The sequence below is a fragment of the Cupressus sempervirens genome, chromosome 3 (genome assembly GCF_028749045.1).
Source record: "Cupressus sempervirens isolate cs-2001-9-10 chromosome 3, ASM2874904v1, whole genome shotgun sequence".
NCBI classification, from domain to species: domain Eukaryota; kingdom Viridiplantae; phylum Streptophyta; class Pinopsida; order Cupressales; family Cupressaceae; genus Cupressus; species Cupressus sempervirens.
In genome coordinates, this window is record NC_143120.1 from 493,845,747 (window position 1) to 493,865,361 (window position 19,615).

The 19,615-nt window shown below is 34.3% G+C and overlaps 1 protein-coding gene across 1 annotated transcript in view; it reads right to left on the minus strand.

Annotated features, from left to right (window-relative positions):
• Nucleotides 1-9,875, minus strand: part of LOC149567341 (metal transporter Nramp3-like) — a 51,848-nt gene extending 41,973 nt beyond the window's left edge. The window contains exons 1-3 of the mRNA XM_089820517.1: nucleotides 9,270-9,875; nucleotides 4,696-4,832; nucleotides 3,851-4,503 (exon numbers count right to left, since the gene is read on the minus strand). Of these exons, the coding sequence (XP_089676643.1) occupies nucleotides 3,851-4,503; nucleotides 4,696-4,832; nucleotides 9,270-9,844 (1,365 nt within the window). The 5' untranslated portion in view covers nucleotides 9,845-9,875. The remainder of the gene's footprint in view (nucleotides 1-3,850; nucleotides 4,504-4,695; nucleotides 4,833-9,269) is intronic.
• Nucleotides 9,876-19,615: the final 9,740 nt, after the last annotated feature.

Sequence of the window (19,615 nt, forward strand, 5' to 3'; positions counted from 1 at the left end):
CCTTTATTTTAGGTGGTCAAAACCATAGATGGAAAACTCTCACTCGGCAAAAACTCACCGAGCCCAAAAAGAAAAACTCAAGAAAAAATCGGCTAGTTTTTATTAAAAAACTTATGAACCTAAAAAACAACTTGAGTTTAATTAAAAATACTTTTTTTTGGCAAAATTCGATCAGAAGATGCATCCAATGAGTTAATTAATGAGAAAACAAAAGAAATAAGCATAGTTTAGATATATAGAAATGCAAAGTGGGTACAAAATCACATTCTCATGTGGAATGCTGATGGCAAGAATCAAAATAGTAAATAGTTTCTATAAAACTAGACTATTTTGATATGATGTATATACTTCTTGTTTTATAGAAACTATTTACTATGATGTATTTACTTCTAGTTTTATAAAAACTAACAGCAATGATGTATTTAGTTCTAGTTTCATAGAAAATAGAAACTAACTGTAATGATGTTCTTGGGCCTAATCACCTTTCCTCTAGCTCAGGCAATGCTTTGTCTTTAGCACAAGGATGAGTTTGATTAGTTACATGCACTTACTTTTTAGGGGCCGATATGCCACTATTTCCAAATGTTCGCCCTTGCCTTCAATGTTTTCGCCTTATTATGCTTTCTTCCTCCAGCGGTATAGATCCCTCTCATTCTGTATGGTTCTATGCCCACATCTTACATTAACCTTTGCCACGTTTATAATTTTGTCATTCCCTTTTTTTCTGATCTTTATTTATATCTTTTACCTTCTATTGTTTCTTCTGTATAGTGTATGTTACTTTTGCTATCCACACACCCCCGCTGAAGATAGTGATAATAATGTTTATATATGCAATCTGTGTCACTTCCTTACCTGAAAGCAATTGCAACTATTTGTGAGATTAATTTTTGTAATGGTAGTTACTTGTATCACCGATGTCTTGTAATGATAATTATATACTACCTGTCGATGATATTTGTGAGCTCAACCATTCCATTTGGTCCTAGCTTATATTTTTATTTACCATAATAATGTTTATTAATATTTTATTTGGTCTTCCTTTATCATTAGCATGCTACTTATATATATATATATATATATATATATTACTGATATATTTATGTTTATCGATACTTAATATATTTGCATTTATATATATTATATTTATTTATTTGAATTAAGGAATAGTGTATTTTGGATGAATCCTATATGTGTTAGAATATTAATGTATCTGCTATGGTTCATGACACATTTGGACTTACCCCTTGTAAAGCATTGGAAAGGTGTTCCTTTCAGGCAGGAATTCACTGTACTTGTGCTTAGTTGCATCAGCCAAGTATTCTTGACTCTTGTTTTAGAGCGTAATTCAGAAGGTTAGTGAGAAGTAGCATTGTATCAGTTTGGACATCCAATTGAATGTGTAACTTGTGAGGAGTCCATGATGGCCTCTAGAACAAAGTGGCAAAAAGCTTTCTCAGTCATAACTTGTCAAACCAGTAAATAAAGATCTATTCCATTAGTTAATTAAATGATCAGTGAAGGTTTGGCTAGTGTTAAGATTTGCAAAAATATGAAAAACAAAATGCTACAAAAATTAATGGAAAAAAATCCATAAAATTACAAGTGCATTTTTGGCGGAAAAGTTGCAACTTAATCAGAGTTCCCTGAAGATGTATCCCCAGGGCTAAGTCACAAGGTTCGAATTCGAATTCGAATTTGTCGATCATAAAAGTCAAATGAAATTCGGCAAGGGTAAAAATTTGGGAAAAAAAATTGACATTAAATTTAACTTGGATAAATTTATTTATTTTTAAATATAAGTAATATATGCACAAAATTGTCAAAATAGTTTGACTTGTTAAATAATTAAACTAAATAACTCAATATTATTTTTAAATAAAATAATATTATTATAAATAACAATATTATATTAAATATCATAATGAAGTTTGACAGGGTAAAAATTCGCTGAAATTTGAACTTCATTGATGAAATTTGGCGTATCCCGTGACTTAGCCCCAGGGTTTTTACACCATTCAGGGGACAGGAAACAGGGACAGAATGTCCCAGACATATCCCTTGTCTTACCTGCCTTTTGGGAACTTCCCATGGACACCCCCTCAACATGAGTGGCATCTCCTAAGGACATTTCCAACAGCCCTGTGATTTTTAAACCACTCGAGGACGGGACATCACAACCTCGTCTACTTTTTTATCTGTTTTTTGAAGACCTCCCAAGGAAAACCCCTCCACATGGAAAACATCTCCTGAGGATGTCTGCAACACCCCTGTGATGTTGCATGGATGAGTTGGAACCCCCTTCATCATCCCTTTTTTTTAATGAAAAAAGCTTGAATTTTTTTTCTAATTGGAAAATCTTAAAGGATTGTTACCATGTTTAGTTTCAATCAATGTCATGATATTATATAGCAGTAAGTCTTACAACCTTATTACTCTAACAGCCTACCCCTCGGTACATCAGATTATTAAGTGGAGTTTTCAGAGCAGGTAGCAAATATGGGGAAACCGATCATACAGCAGTAGCTTTCCCAAACTCTTCATGAAGGCCTTAGTGCAGGTTGTATTATCAGCTGATCGTTCTCAGGGATGCCTGAAAATCAGAATCGAAACATGCCAACCAGCTTTTTCTACCAAAAACAGATGTGAGAAGAGGTAAGTAGCGTATTTTATGGTATGAAAGATTTTTAAGGCATAGCTTGGTCAATTGCCAAGCATTTTTTGCAACTTCAAAAGTGAAACATCTTCAATTTGTAGTATCAAAGTTTACATTTTGAGAGGACTTTACTCCTGCCATGAGACTTGCACCTTGCTCAACCCTAACCCGACCCCAATTGAAGCCTGCATCATCAATTTGAGGTCCATATTCACAAGGACAATTTGGAATCATCACATGTCAGAGGGTGTTAAATATTTCGCAACTCAAGAGAATATAAATTTAACATTTATGATCTGACAGTCGGCAATCAGCATTGTTTAATCGTTATGAACTTATCAGTAATCAATTATCAGTTGTACAGCATGTTCTCAATTATGTACTTTTTATTTAATTTTGTACATTTTGTGCAACTTATCGTGTGTACTATATAGCCATCCCCTTGTCAGAACCAAAAATTTGAGAAATAAATCGCCATTCCCAAAACCCTGTTTCCCCATCTCCCCATCTTAGAAACTTGGAGAAACAATGAATTTTATAGAAAAATTCTGATCAAAATAATTTACCCATAGGGATTGACATAATCTACATGCTCTGAGATCTTAGAAACTTGGAAAAACAATAAATTTAATAGAAACAAATTGATCAAAATCATTTACGGTTAGGGTTTGAGATAACCTGCATGCTCTAATAACCTACAGATTCCCCTCATCAAACTTTTTCGGTCAAAAAAGGAGTTGGACAAAAGCTTGTAAATAAAATAAGCTAAAAATATGCAGCCATTACAAGTTCACCCAAGGTTCAAACTGAGTACCCTGCGGGACCCACACGATACCTGGGTTTCATGAACCCTAGGTGAACTCCAAGCCATCCCAGCCCAGAACCAAAACCCACACCAAATTCTACCAATGTGGCAACCTTTTCAACAAAACCCATCTCATAAACATGGAAACAATGCATAATTCAAACAAGTTATTAAACATAGGACATATTGTTAATTTGTCGTGAAGAATGTAAAAAGATGCAAACAAATTCAGCAAAAAGATTCCATTTGGTACAGTTCATGGCACTGTTGTTCCAATAATCTAAAGCACTTGCTGGATTTAAAACAGAGTCATGCTACAGTTTTTTACTCAAACCAATGATAATAGACGATTTGAGATTCTCAACAAATTAGTTCTGATTAACACTTACCTTAAGGGTTCTGCCAATCATGAAAGAACCCATAACATGCTCCTTGGATACAAGGCATAGAAGCGGAATGAGAGCAAATGGAATTTGCATGGACTGAAGAACATTAAGCCATTCATTTAATGCGTCCAGCTTGCCTTCGGAAGAATCAAAGATTAGAGCAACAATAACAGTTGGCACAATTGCAAAGCTTCTAGTGATTAATGCTCTTAACCATTTCTTTATACGAAGATTAAGAAAACCAGCCATGATAAACTGCCCTGCATATGTCCCTGTTATAGTACTGCTCTGTCCAGCTGCAAGTAACCCAATCCCCCAGATATAAAGAATCGGAAGTAATCCTCCTCCATACCGCTGTTGAAGATAAGTTCCAGCATTCACAAGGCCTATATCTCCAGAAGTTTCCGTGCCATAGAATCCCTTTGCAAAGACTGTTGTAACAAATAAATTGATCATGAAGGATACTAAAAGTGCAAGACCTGCTTCAATAGAGAAGTAATTAAGTGCTTCCTGGACACGGCCTCTTCTAGATGTATCAACCGTTCGTGACTGTACAAGAGCTGAATGCAGATAAATATTATGGGGCATAATAATACAGCCTACAACACTCACAGCCTGCTTGACAGCATTTCTATTTATGCGTGGGATTAAAAGCCCTGCAGCATGTATTCATTGATCAGAAAGATGGCTAAAAGGTAGTGCCCTGGACATTTTAAAAAGATTAAAAAATAAAAGAAATTAGGAAATCGGAAACTGCTCCAACCTATCTGCTTACTGTTAACAGCACATACCAGCTTACTGCTAATGGCAAGGAATTGACACCTATATTTGTCAGTACAAAGGATTACCTAGCAGCAATTCCACTCCATTTGGCTTAGTTTCACCAAACATCCATGCAAATGAAAGTGCCATCGTTCCAATAAGTAATGCAAATAGTGCCTCCAGCTTCCTCACTCCATAGTTTTCAAGAAGTAAGAATATAAAACTTTCATGAACATCAAAGCGCTTAAGTTAGTAAAAATCACACATCTAGCAATCCAGCACCAAAACAATATGCAATTATTATTATTTGAAATTCTAATTTCAGTCATTAGCAACAGGAAAAGCAGAGATGAGTTACTTTAGTTCACTTTTAGGTGAGTGGATTTGTTCTAGCCATAGTTTGCAAACTCTGTAAATACTCTTCAAGTTGCTGAGTAAACTCTATTTTTTTCCTGGGCATGATTTCACAAGTTCAGCTCTTGCATTTTAATAGATGCAAAAAAATGTGGGTAAAATTTCAAAATAGGTAAAATACTGGTTAGAATGTGTTTTTCACATGTTTTTTCTATAGAACCATGCATTTTCTCTTCTGAGATGTCACATTCTAATTTAATACATTTTGTAATTGAATTTTTAAAAAAAATTATGTATCTTTAAGAGATTTTAGTTATGTTGAAGTTTTGCCGAGTTGAAAATTTTGGGCTAGCCAAGTACACTCAAGTCTAAGTCACCATAATCCACATGTGTAGATCGTGCAAACTCTGCCCCAAACCCCTGAAGTCCAATTAATCCAAGCTTTGAGAAAATCTCAACATTGTGATCTACTTCCTTCTCCACCTCTCCACCTAGGTTGACAGTGATGGCACTGGTAAACTGTTGCACTCCTACTCCCAAAGGCCTTTCAACCTGGCCAGAATCTTGCTTGGAAGGGGCTCGTGGAAGGGCACTGTGACCATTCCTCTAAGAGTCAGACTGAGCGACCCCTCGCACTACCATCAACTATGCCAGCCTCCTTCATTACCCTGTTCTCTGAGCTGTCCCCATGCCCAAACACTTCCATCTTTTCATCTGCCTATGGATGCTTTACCGCCACCTGTAGAGGTTTTCCCCTAGTCATCCATCATCCAGCACACTCCTCTCATCACTGCACAGGATTCTATGATCCTACAAGGTCCCCTATGAAAAACTCAAAGCATTGCAAAAGAAAGGTTGCTAATGGCCACTGAAACCCAGAAAGCATTCTCTTCTTCTCTTCTGAGAAACTCCCCCATTGATGCCAATCACATTCATAAACCCTAGCCTCGCAGAGACTAGTAACAGCGCCATCTGAAGATAATCCAATCGGTTAGCAGAATGATAATTGCCAGGTTTTAGTTTGCAAATTACAAATTTTAAAGACAGCTAGATTATCTAAATCAAATCCTAGGAAAGCTACATTTGAAAGTTTCTTTTTGCCTTGAATTAAGATGATGCCTGCCAAATTTGACTCTTTATATCAATCGGCTTGTAAGAATGGAACGTCAATCACAAAAGTAACTCAGTATGCAAATTCCCTCTCATTTAAGGCTGGATCCTGGTATGCTCATGTAAGGCTGGATCATAGATTAAGGAAATCAGCTCAGCAAGCTTAATTTAAGTTTAAACTCATCCAGTCTGCAAGAAAGTGCTGATCTCATATAAGTTTGCATGGATACAAATATTAGATACAGATGTAGCCAGCTCAAAGATATGTATGCCCTATTTACTAGGATATGTAGCTATTGGTAGAGGGGAGCCATTTTCAAAATCAGGGTCCTGACATAGATAGCAGCAGCTAGCTACAGGTTACAGATACTAAATATGAGATGTACTGTCTACCTGCATACTTCCATATATGTGTAAATGCATAATTACATGTAAATATAGATACAATTATTACATATGCCAGGAATAAATGCATTATATGAATGTATAAGATATGTATATATGCTTTGGTCAATGATGGACAGGCAAGGTTTGATCTAGTGCCAAGCTTGGCCATAAGGCTATAACTAAGCCAAATTTACAAATCATTTTCTTCAGAACCCTGCTGATATGTTTTGCGTGTCTTTCCAAATTCTCTAGTCATTCGTAAGTTAAATGAACAGAAATACCCGGCCCATTCTTGGAATGCTTAGGACCTAAGATGTTCCATATAATCCCTTTGTTTTGTTTACTGTTCGTTTCTTATGGCAAGAGAATTCCATCAAAGAGTTGCCATTTCTTACCTGTTTGACTAACTTGACCAAAATTGGCTTGATTGGGTTCTTTCCTAGGCATTTCCTTTACTTTTTGTTTTCCATTGTTTTCCATTTGTTCAGCTTAGATGATTTCAGATTTCCTGGTCATAGAGGGAAACAGATATCACTCCCACACTTCAGTATAAGCTTTACACGTCTTGGCCGAAATTTTTCTTTTTGAAATCCTGTATGTGAAAGTTTTCTATTGCTGCACCGAAGACGGAGGAAATTACACAGCTCACCATATACTTGGAGTTGGCAGTAATCAAAGGAAGGAAAGTCAAATATTATTGTTGATCATATCCTCATAAGTTCCCTGTTTAAGAAAAATTCTGTTTAATGGCCTAGATAACATTTAAACCGTAAATACGAAACTCTTGCTTCTCTGCAAATATAAAGCTAAATTTTTAGTTTAACGTACAGAAAGAACTCCGACTAATTTAATTCGTATTTTCCTGACAATTTGTTTAACTTAAATTAGCGGCGTTCTTCTGCTCCAAGAAGAACGTGAATTCGGAAGACAGCAAATGTTCCAAAATCTGGCCAAATTTAATATCAACAATAAACAATATACGTACATATAATGTCTCTGGAAAATAAGAAATTAATTTAATTTTAGTCAATATTTAATTAGTCAGAGAAATAAAGTTTACTCGAGCTTGTTTCATCGATGGATTTGAATCACTGGCGATTTTAATGTGTTCACCTTCAATGCTAAAATAGATACAGGTATGTTTGATCCAAGAAACAGTTTTATTAAAATATTACGCTGGCGTTGTTTCTGGAAGAATTTAAACTCGTGGTGGCCTATACATAATATGTGCTATTTCAAATTTAATTTTAGTCATAGTCAACTTTAATTAATCCGCAGTGCACCCGCAAGAATTGAATATCGGAAGGCTATGCTCCGTTGAGTGCTTCTGGGGAGTTTCAAACCCCGACAGCTTTAAAACAAGTTTCTGTAGAGAATTTCATTCAGCTTTGTAAAAACAATCAAATGTATTATCTAAACACACAAGCAATTTCCTTTGATTTCAACCCATCAAAAAAATTAAAACCAAACTAAAACTTATTATGTCTCTTTCTGCTCCAATCCATCTCGAAAATTCAAATTTAACTAAATTTTGAACGAACAGTTTTTCGATGCTTTGTGCTCCTCCGGAAATTTGAAGCACCGATTACATAAAACATGTTCTCTTTTTTTGACATAATTTTACCTTTTAAAAAGAAAAAATGAAAACTCCGATGTCTCAAGAATTCCACACGTAAAATTCTGCTTCAATTCATCTAGGAAATTCAAATTTAACTAAAATTTGAGCAAACGGTTTTTCGATGCTTTGTGCTCCTCCGGAAATTTGAAGCACCGATTACATAAAACGTGTTTCTCTTTTTACGACATAATTTTACCTTTTAAAAAGTAAAAACGAAAACTCCGATGTCTCAAGAATTCCACGCGTAAAATATTGTTGCAAGATAAATCACATCTAATCTGGAGAATTTCAGTTTTTTGAGTAATCATTCCCAGTTCCAAACCTCGGGCGACTCATATCAACGCCTCTTTACAAAGTTCTTTTTTTTTTCTGGATACTTCTATGTTATGACCTGAGTGTAAAGAAACTGAACCTTCAACAGCGTAAAAATGCTCTTTATTTTTTAATTTTCTTGAATGGTAAAAAGCTGTGACGTTAAATTGGTTGAAGGGTAATCAGTAGGACTAAAGCCAATAAACAATAGTACATCGTTCAATATCTCTCAACATTTATAGAGATACAGCAAGAAATATCGATTTATCTGAAATTTTATTTCTACAGTGCTCCTGCATGGATTTGAACCTCCGACAGCTTGTTAAAAGAGTTTACTACGTCACGATCGATTTAAACGTTTGCGAATAATCAAATTTCGATCTTCGAATTTTACACCCTTGATTAGCAAATTATGGTATATTTGGTTTAGTAAATGCAAATTATGATAAAATTAACTAATTGAGTTTAATAAGTGTAAATTATAGTATGTTTCATTTACTAGTCTTTAAAAATTTTGAGATGTGATTAAGGCAGAATTAATTCTGAGTGATTTTTACAGATTGTTTTCTATGTACCATGGACAGCTTTTATTAGTATGTTTCATTTACTAATCTTCAAATTTTTTAAATGTGATTATGCAGGATTTATTCTGAGTGATTTTTAGATATTATTTTTTTCGTACTGGACAGCTTTAACTTATAAGAATCCATTACTTTTCATGAAAAACAATTACCTTTACAAGAAAATGCTCAGCTTCTAAAACTCCGTAACCAAAGACTATATTTAGCAGGAAACAGTTTCAATCGCATCATCATCCATCCAGCTTTCAAGAAACGAGTAAATTTAGGCAAGAAAAAGCTGAAAAAAGAAATTAAGTACCAGTCAAGTGCGGTAATCAGGACACCAGCCCAAAGGGGCAGATATCCATTAGTTAGAATGCTGAGAGCGATTGCGCTGCCAATAACTTCCTGAATGTCAGCTCCAATGAGAGCAACCTCAGCCATAAGCCAAAGCACAAGCCTAGCCCACAGCGGATACTCTTCTCTGCAAACTTCCGCCAAATGGCAACCAGTGGCAACGCCCAATCGGGCAGCAAGCAGCTGAATTATCAGCCCCATAACAGTCGCCCACAACAAGAGCCACAGCAAAGAGTATCCAGCAATGGCTCCCGCCTGCAAATCCCCTTCCAAATTCCCCGGATCCAAAAACGCTATGCTCATCAAGAACCCGGGGCCTGTGAACAGCCATAGCTTTCTCCAGGAAAACGGGGGCGCTTGGCCCGCATCCAAACACCTCTCTTCGTCTTGCTTTTCATCCGTCACAACTCGAACTTTCTCGCTTGAATCATAAGCTCGCTCTTCAAGCAGCGAGTCCAGCCTCTGGCTTCTCGCTCGCCTCGAATCATCCTCCAGCAACCTTGAAGTTATTGTGTCCTCGGATGATTTGTCTGCCATGGCGGATTTCAGATTCTGTGCTTGGACAAACAGGTTAAAAATTCTTCTTGTTTGTATTTATAGACCCCAATTATTTGAGCGATGTTCTTCTTGGTCGAATTGCGAATTGCGGAAGATGTTTCAGGCCACATAGGATTCATGGCGCTTGTGCTCCCAACGTTTGCCCCACGCGGAGCTGCGTGTCAAGTATGAAACAGCATCTGCACGCAACCAAACCAAACCAGGCCCAATCTGAGCTAAACTAGGGTTTCAATCACGTGATATTCCTTATGCTTTATCCAACCAACCAGCCCAAAGTAGCTGCGTAGGCATGACATTCCTTTCTATAAAATGCTTGTTTGTTTCGGCACCGGGATGCTCCACGCGAAGGGAGTTTAAAATGTCAAGGATCTTCACCAGTAGAATATTTGAAAATTGAGTTCTCAATTGTTTTCAAGGAAGAAGACAACAATCTAAACTTATACGAGGTTAAACATTGCCTATGTGGTATGTGGTATTCTGTCCAATCAAATTGATATTAATAATTCACTTCACTTCTTTCTTATGCAAGTTGATTGATGAGCATCTCTAAGTACATATTTTTGCTGAATAAATTATATTTAATATATTGATGATTTTGTTCTTGGTGTTCTTGTAGGTATCACTCACTAAAAAGTGCATACTCCCTCTTCCCACACCCCTTTGGCGTTCTCCAATGTCAAATTTCTCATCAGGGATGATAAATGTGTCATGGTGGATAAATTGGTTTAATGACTCCTTAATAGAGGTTCATTTGTGGCTATGGTCGATGGAGATATTGCTAACCCTAGTATTTGCCTCTAGGTGGAGAGACCATGGACATAGGGCAATTGCATTCGTCCTTTGTCCATGTTCAAATTACCACTCGCTCTATACACACCTAACATCAAAATCTCATTAAAATGTTTATTTGTGCATTAATATCGGTAATAAAATCATTTAGAGGAAAATATTTATTAAATTAATTGTGCAAATTTTTGAGGGGTTTTGTAGTGTATAGATTGGAGCATCTTTAAGTAAGCATGTATGTTGGCACTTTAAAATAGCCAGGATTTGATCCTTTCATACATAGCAAATCCCACAATGTTCATCTTTACTACCTAGAAGCCATAACAATAGCTATAAGCGATTAAGTTGAATATAAAGACAAATGAAAACAAAAATGTCAACATCCAATGTATATTGTGCTTATAATTTGTGGGTGTGCAAAGTTAGTTATAACAACTACTAGTGATTTTCCCTTAGTTTTCTACATGTGCCTCCATGTTGTTAAGGGTAGCAAGTTCTTTCATAATTCAAGATGGTGCTAGGGACTAAAGACATTAGGTCTCTAGTCCATGTTGGCATTAAAGTGATATACAAGTCAAACAAAAATATATACTAGCACTTGCACCAGAAGGTGCAATGTGTACCCAGATAGCAGCATATGTTGTACAATTTCTTCAATGTGACAGAAGGAGGAAATGTTTTGTCCGCGTCAAAATCAACCATTTGTAACAAATACACATCATAAATCTGTAAAAATACGAGACATTTGTGTGGGGCTTGTTGTATTGGTATTTGTTGTATATTTGTAGGTTACATATTTAGGTTTAAGGTTTTCACTTTTAAAATATTAAAATTTGTATAGTTGTTATTAGGTTTCAAGTTGTAATATTATTTTTTAAATGTTGAATTCAAAACAAATTAGCTACAGTTTGACTTGTTTTTTGTTCTTTTTTTTCCTTTTTTATCATTTTAAGACTTGTATTATTGACAAATGATGGTCGGATTCCACACAGTATTGCAAGTCTGTAAGTGCATATGAGCTACGGAAAAATAAGATTTGTATAGTTGTTATTAGGTTTCAAGTTGTAATATTATTTTTTAAATGTTGAATTCAAACAAATTAGCTACAGTTTGATTTGTTTTCTATTCTGTTTTCCTCTTTAATCATTTTAAGACTTGTATTATTGACAAACGATGGTGGGATTCCACAATGTTGCAAGCCTGTAAGTGCATATGAGCTACACAAAAATAAAATTTGTATAGTTGCTATTAGGTTTCAAGTTGTAATATTATTTTCTAAATGTCGAATTCAAAATAAATTAAGTACAGTTTTACTTGTTGTCTATTCCTTTTTCCTTTTTAATCATTTTAAGACTTGTATTATTGACAAATGATGGTCGGATTCCACACAATGTTGCAAACCTATAAGTGCATATGAGCTACGCGAAAATATTATGGTGAAGGTTGTCATAATTAATCAAACAATGAAACATATTTCAATCTAGTCAAGGAGATGGGAGCCAATGAGGTCTTAGGAAGAAAATCAATGTGGTTATAAGGTTAATAACTTCATTTAAAATATAATGTTTACTTGTATTGACAAACTCTTGTGAATATAGTGTCCCATATTGTTGACAGTTTTTTGATTTATAATCTATTTAGTGTAGAATTATTCTGAACAAGATACAAAAAAATAGCATTCCATACATAAACTTGTTTCTAAGCATAGTGTGATTGTAATCAGTAAGTGTCATATATACAACATGCCTACAACTTTTTGTCAGTGTTGCAAATTTGCCAAAGCCTAAAATGATTTTAAATTATTTTTCGTACATTCTTAGCTGCAAAAACAGAGTAACATTTGATCTATGCAAGAATCTAATTAATTATGTTAGAATTCCCCTTACAAAATTTAAACATTATTTACTCCAAGACAATGATGATTTTATTTTCTTCAAGGAGATGCCACTAGTCTCCATCTCCTAGAATATGTGTTCTAAAAGGAACTCACTCCACAATAGAACACGGGTTCAATGAAAAAAAAAGAGAATGCAATTTTGGGAGTTGATGCTCATTTCTCCAAATGGGTAGATTTTTTAGCATTGATTCTAGTTGATTGACTACTTTGCCTTCTCTAAAGGTTGATCCTCCAAAGAGTTTAAGGATAAATTCAAACTTTAAAGCATCCATCCATTTGTACCAGATGTAGGCGTAAGCAAAGAATTCCATAAACAAATCCCTTTGGTTTCAACTACATCAATGGTAAAAAGTTGAAATATTCTCTCAAACCATTTCTTTGGAGTTACACATCAACCAATTTCAAACACAACTTTGGTGAAGTGGTCTATTTTAAATCAATAACCCCCATCAAGTACTTGTTGTTTCTTATTAAATGGAGGCAATTACATTAACCGTTATTATGGCATTATAACACTCATATTGTTTTTTCCAACCAAGAAACCTATGTAAATACATAGGCTAGTTTAGGTTTCATCCCAAATTAATTTCAGTGTAGGTCGCAATGGTCATAACAAAGACACACCTAGAGATTGGTTAATAACTCTCATTGTGTACTGATAATACCTGCAACAAGGCCTCAATATGAATCAGGTTACTTGCACCCATGTGCAATGCCTTTCACTAACCAGGTTTGTGCCCACACGAACTCTACCCATCTTGCTTTCCAATCAACCCAGGAGAAAAATTCAAATAAGCATTGAGTTATTCCTTTATCCAAGAAAATTAAAATTCAAAGCCATTGAGAAATTAAGGTTTGTCGCCATTAATTAACTCCACAAAATAAAGAATACTCAAAAGTTGAAACAGTTAAATTCTTTGGAGTCCAATGTGATGAGCTAAGGTGGCGACTAAACAGAAACTTCTGGTAAACCCATGTATTTAAACTTTTGATAGACATAAAAAGTTAAAGACGGGTGAACGTCTTTGGTGAATTTAACAAAGTGGAATGCACTTAACCCACGATAGCCTCAAGTCTATGTTTCACATAGGAGAAATACTCAAATCCAAGAATGACACAGAGATGATAAAGAAATGTACACAACAATAATAATTTGATCAATTCAGCAGTGGATAATCTAACTGTTCATAACACAATCCTTCATATTTGCAATGGAAATTGGCAAGTAATGAAAACGAAGGAACCTGGTTCAACATCGTTGTTGTCTTGCTTCCAATCACCCTCCCTAATCCGTAGCCACCATTTTTCCTCATACATTGCCCCCCCCTAAAACTTATCCATCGGCATGCTTTTATGATTATCCCTAACTATTTTCTAAGCTCCTCCCCAATAATGAGCTCCGTATAACTATAAAGGTAACAGTTTTCATTTCATTACATTCTTTTGTTTTAAAATATTGGCGGCATCCAAACTTTTCCAGAAATTGTCAATTTGGTGGCATCCAACATCAGACACTTTTCTAACATATGACAGTTTTTCGATCATTATGTGCCACAATAAATAAGCCTATCAGCTTAAATATCTGATAATCGTGTATATGGTGACTATAAAAGTTAAATAATACCAAATAGTATGCATCTCAATAATTCCCATAGAGGTTGCAATAAATAAATGTTTAAAAAAAATCTTGTTCTATTTCTTATCAGGAAGGGGTACTCGCTATGATATTCTAATTTTCTAATTGTGATTGTCATAAATAATTTAAAATTCGTTACCTTAATATCTTGGTCATCCATGCTCTTTCATGTTATATCTTGACTTTGAAATGCCTTCCATTAGATATCAGTGTCATCATTTGGCTATGTGAACAGTCACTAATGTCATGTATTTATCATTTATGGGTATTACCCAATTCTTCCATTTATTCTTAACTCTCAAGTAGTAATGGATGTCATCCTTATGTCAATATTATCCTAATTCCATCTCCAAAAGCATCACATTCTACCATAATTGTATTAGAGGGAATAAGTTTTTATCAAGTGGAATATTTTAAAATTAAGTTCTTAATTTTTATTAAGTAGAAAGGAGACAATAATTTTAACTTATATGAGGTTAAACATGGTCTCTGACTCAAATGGATTTCAATAATTCATGTCTTTTTATATTTAAGTTGATGACGAGTGTGTAATGGCATAATATTTACACCCATGTAAAGGTCATTTACACAACCTAACCCACTTTAGTTCAAGACAAGGTATCATCACTCCTAGCAACCCATACCACTCACTAAGCCTCTATTAAGCCAAAAACCCATGCAAGTGAACCTAAGTGACATCAAACACATGCACACTGCAGAGATGTCTGTGTGTCATGCTAGTGTTTGTAAATCTACAAATGTGTGGAGAGTCACTTGAGCATTACGAACCTTCCACCATGTGCCTATGACTCCTAGATTATGGCTTTTCTCATGCAAGATTCCATTGGAGTTTGATAATAATAATAATAATAAATAAATAAATAAATAACCCTTTAAATGGTCATTTGAGCTCTCTCTCTCCATTTTTTGAAATATCTCAAGTTATTCATCTCTCTCAGTCTCTCAAGCTCTCATACCCTTTTGCTCTTGCACTTTTATTCTTGAATCTCCATATCTCCATCTTGTATCACCATTTCCACTCCACTTTGTAGGTTTACTCCATTGATGAACAAGTTCTCAAGCATTCAATCTCTCATTTTTGGCACTGCAATATTCATTCAAGTTCTCCCCACTCTCATTTGGGGAGCTCGTTGTCATATCATACTTGTGTATTTGAGAATATCATTTTATTTATCGTCTGTTCTTTTTAATTATTATCATTACTATTGTGCTTTAAATACGATTATATGTCACTAGTTATCACATTACATGTCTATTTGGTCATCCATGTAGGTGGAACAACCAAAATAGGGGTTTGACTGAGGCAAGCCTCTCAAGTGGCCCCAACACTTTCTTCTCTTTGTGTGTGTATGGGTTTTCATAGCGAGCTTGTAGATTTGGAGATCCTATCAATAATCAAATTAAGGTTCATTCTTCTCTCCTCTCTATTTTCATCTCACATATAGTTATTTGTGTTGCCTTTGCTTATTATTTATATCACTTTATAAACACTTGGATTAGTTTCTCTTTGTTCTGATATTTGTAGCATCACTTTTCCATACTCATTTTTGCATTATGGCCTCTATCCTAACTTATTTCCACCAAAATTTATGATTTTATCATTTTATTCATATGGGACACTAGTGCATCACACTACTATCACATAGATGCATTGTAGTCATCTAGACTCGTGCATATCTCTAAGATAGATATGTCTAAGATAGTGAGTTAGCCAGTCTTGGTAATGAACCCCTCTAGCTTTCTCTATTTGTTTCTATAATTGGAAAAATCCATGTCTATTTGAGAGAACTCTAATTTATCATACACACTTGATCCTCATTCATGTCCATCTATAAACATTAATCATTGATTAATTTACTCTGACATGGTATAGTTTGACTCACTTATTCACATTATTAGGCAATTGACCTCACACGCACACACTCTTGTTTGATCATTTGAGACTTTGAACCAACTACCTACACCTTAAGTGTCTGGTCTTTCTAAAACTCTTGGCCAACAAATTAAGGTTGTTGGAAAGGAATCATGTATCCCTAAAGAGACTTAAATTAAGGTTGTTGGAAAGGAATCATGTATCCCTAAAGAGACTTAGACTGGTATCTAGGTTGGTGCATTATTTCCTCCTCCATAGAGTGTCTCTAACTTATCAATGTACTCTTTATTGATTAAATTATGCCAAAAGATATTGATTAAGATATTTTTTTTAAATTCCTTTCTATCCTTGTAGACATCATGGCCTAAAATAAAATGCTTTTTTATTTCCATTTTTCAATATTTGCAAAGAGTGCATTCTCTCTCTACCCACACCTCTTTTGGCCTTATCCAATGCCTGATTTCTCATCATAGTTTATGAAAGTGTCATGGTGAATAATGTTTTTTAGTGGAAAAGGAATTAATCTTGAGGCTTATCAAAGGTTGGTTGATCATGACTATGGTGGATAAGAATATTTCTAACCCTAGTCTTTGGTTCTATGGAGAGACAATGTAGGTCTTGGTTAATATTTTGATGGGACTCTTAAGGTTTCTATTTGTATATGATAGCAAAGTCCTTCTTTTTATCTTTGTTATTATTATAGTAGATAAAATGTATTTGAACATCACAGGGAAAGTGCATTAGTCGTCTATTCATATTTGCATCTCCATTCACTCTATATACACCTAATTGTAATCATTAACCTTGGAAAATCTGAAAAAATAATAATAATTGAAAGCCCATTAAAATGTCTCACATCACCCTCCCACTTGGACTCTTGTTAGTTAAAATTTAAATATTTAATTGGAGGAGTTATCTAAGTTTATTGGTACTCATAACACACGATTATAGGAGTATTTGTGCATAAATATTGGTAAAAATAATTACTAAAGGAAAATGTATTTGATCTTAGAGAAGTATGTATTAAATTAGTTTTGAAATTTTTTGAGGTGGTTGTAGTTGACAGTCATCGGGGCATCTTTATGTAAGTACCTAGTGGCACTTTAAAATGACCATGTTTTGACCCTTGGATGCATAATAGATTTGAAGAATTTCGTCTTTACTACCCATAAGCCATCAAAATAGATATAAGAAATTAATTTGAATATGAAGATAAAACAAAAAAAATTCCAAAATCCAATGTACTATATATAATTGTGGGCACACAAAGTTATAACAATTACTAGTGTTCTTCCCTTAGTCTCATGCACATGCCTCCATATAATTAAAGGTAGCAAGTTCTTTCATCATTCAAGATGGTACTAGGGATTAAAGACATTAAGTCTCTATAGTCCATGTTGACATTAAAGTGATATACAATTCAAATACAAATATGTAATATATGATAATTATGTATAGGATGACTAGAAAAGTTTAAAAAATCCAAATATTATGCATCTCAATAATTCCCATATAGGTTGCAATAAATAAATGTAAAAAAAAAAAAAAAACTATTTATTTATTATGAAGAAAGGACACTCACTATAATATTGTCCTTATATATGTCATGTCTATAATTTAAAAATCATTAACTTAACATATTTTTAAATCATTCTCTTTCATGTTCTATCTTGACTTTGAAATGACTTCCCATTAGATATCAGTGTTATCATTTGACTACATGAATAGTCACTAATGTCATGTATTTCTCATATGTGCATCTTACCAAGTCCTTTCTATATAATGGAAAATGGTGAGCAATGATAAGATGTAGATCACTTACCAAATGCATGTATACATTGGAATATAAAACCTCCCACAAAATGAATATGATTGACACAAACAAAGAACATGTGAGCCAATGCAAGATCTATGCTTCATAGGAATTTTAGCCCAAATAGATTATTGTATTTTTAATGGTAAATATGATCTAATAAACTAAGTACTAGTGAAAGGAGTAATATCAGGTGCACCTAGAAGTGAAATGGAAAAAATGATACTTTGAAACTAAATTTCCTGACTGACGAAGTCTTGGATCCAACTATAATTGTAAATATGGGAAGTAGAGACCTGTAACTTTTGGCTTGGAAATTTTCACTAAAAATGCAAGGACGAGTCAAATATTTGTCTTTCTAAGAACAAGTCATCTTTCTGAGAACAAGTTAGCTAGTCACCTCATTCCTAGAAAAAAAATATTGAATTTTTCCTAGATCATGCAAATGCATCTTTACTATCCAGATCCAAATTCGCATCTCTACAAATTGTTCCTACAAAAAAGGGGGGGCGGGGGGAGACGATTGAATAGAGCAATTTTCCTAAGTTAAATTCTTGTTTAAGAATCAACCTAGAATTGAAATGAAATAAAGAAAAATCATGTTGTCATGTAGCAAAGGCTAGATCTAGATAATGAAGTATATCATACCATATATATAGCACAATATTCTTATTGACAACATGTTATTATCTTTATTTGTGTTGTACTGATCAATAACCTAAAAAATACAAATTCTAAGTTTGTTTGCAATCTTAGAACATATGTTGACATCAATGATAAAAGTTTTCATCAATACAATATGTTTGTACCTCAACAATCTCTCTAGGTGCCAACAATATCCTCTACTCCCAACCGACCCTCCCCAATCTATAATTAAAATTTCTATGGTTAGCGACCACCTTGGTCTACTTGTTGTAGTTTTCTTGTTGGCACAAATTTTTGAAGTCTTCACTTGAAGACTAATTTGATGTAACCTGAGATAAATGTTTATAATTTAAAACGTAAACTCTTTTTTCTTAGCAATTAATTATAGTTGATGGTGTTTTCTTTGTGTTAAAATTTATTCATTATCAATATAGTTGAATCATATGAATTGAGATTATCGAGTGTTGAAGGGGGATGGAGGTTGAGTTTGAAAGGATAGAAAAGGGTGTTGAGTTACGGTGTAGAAAATGTATTCTAAGTGATTGAAGGGAGGACACATGGTTATATGCTACCTTGAGCTTTACTCCATGAAATAGGGACACCAAGGAGGGTCAATTAGGTCTTACCCTAATTCCACCTAGGAGAAATGAGAAGAAAAGACAAGAAAGGGGAAGAAATGCAAATAAATGACGAGTCCACATTAAATGGGTGCTAAAACATCATTAAATTGAATTTCTTACAATTTAAGATAGTACATTGAGCCCCCCTCCCCTCCCACTTTAGTGAGAGTATGGACTCAATCTAAGCTATTGGTACAATAGAGTACAAGCCATAAGATAATCTTATCATTATCAAAGAGATAAATAATCCATCAAAACTCCAGTGGATTGAGTCTTTGCTAACTCGAAGATCATAATAAGAGAGAAATAATTGCGTGAGAGAAGTAAAGGAAGAAGAGGCATGTTTAATTCATCAATGAGAAATGTACATCTCATTGTGAATCAATGAAGAAATAAAAATAACACGTGCTTAAATGTGTTATTTATATATGATATTTAAGAAATTCTTGTGTGTTTCCC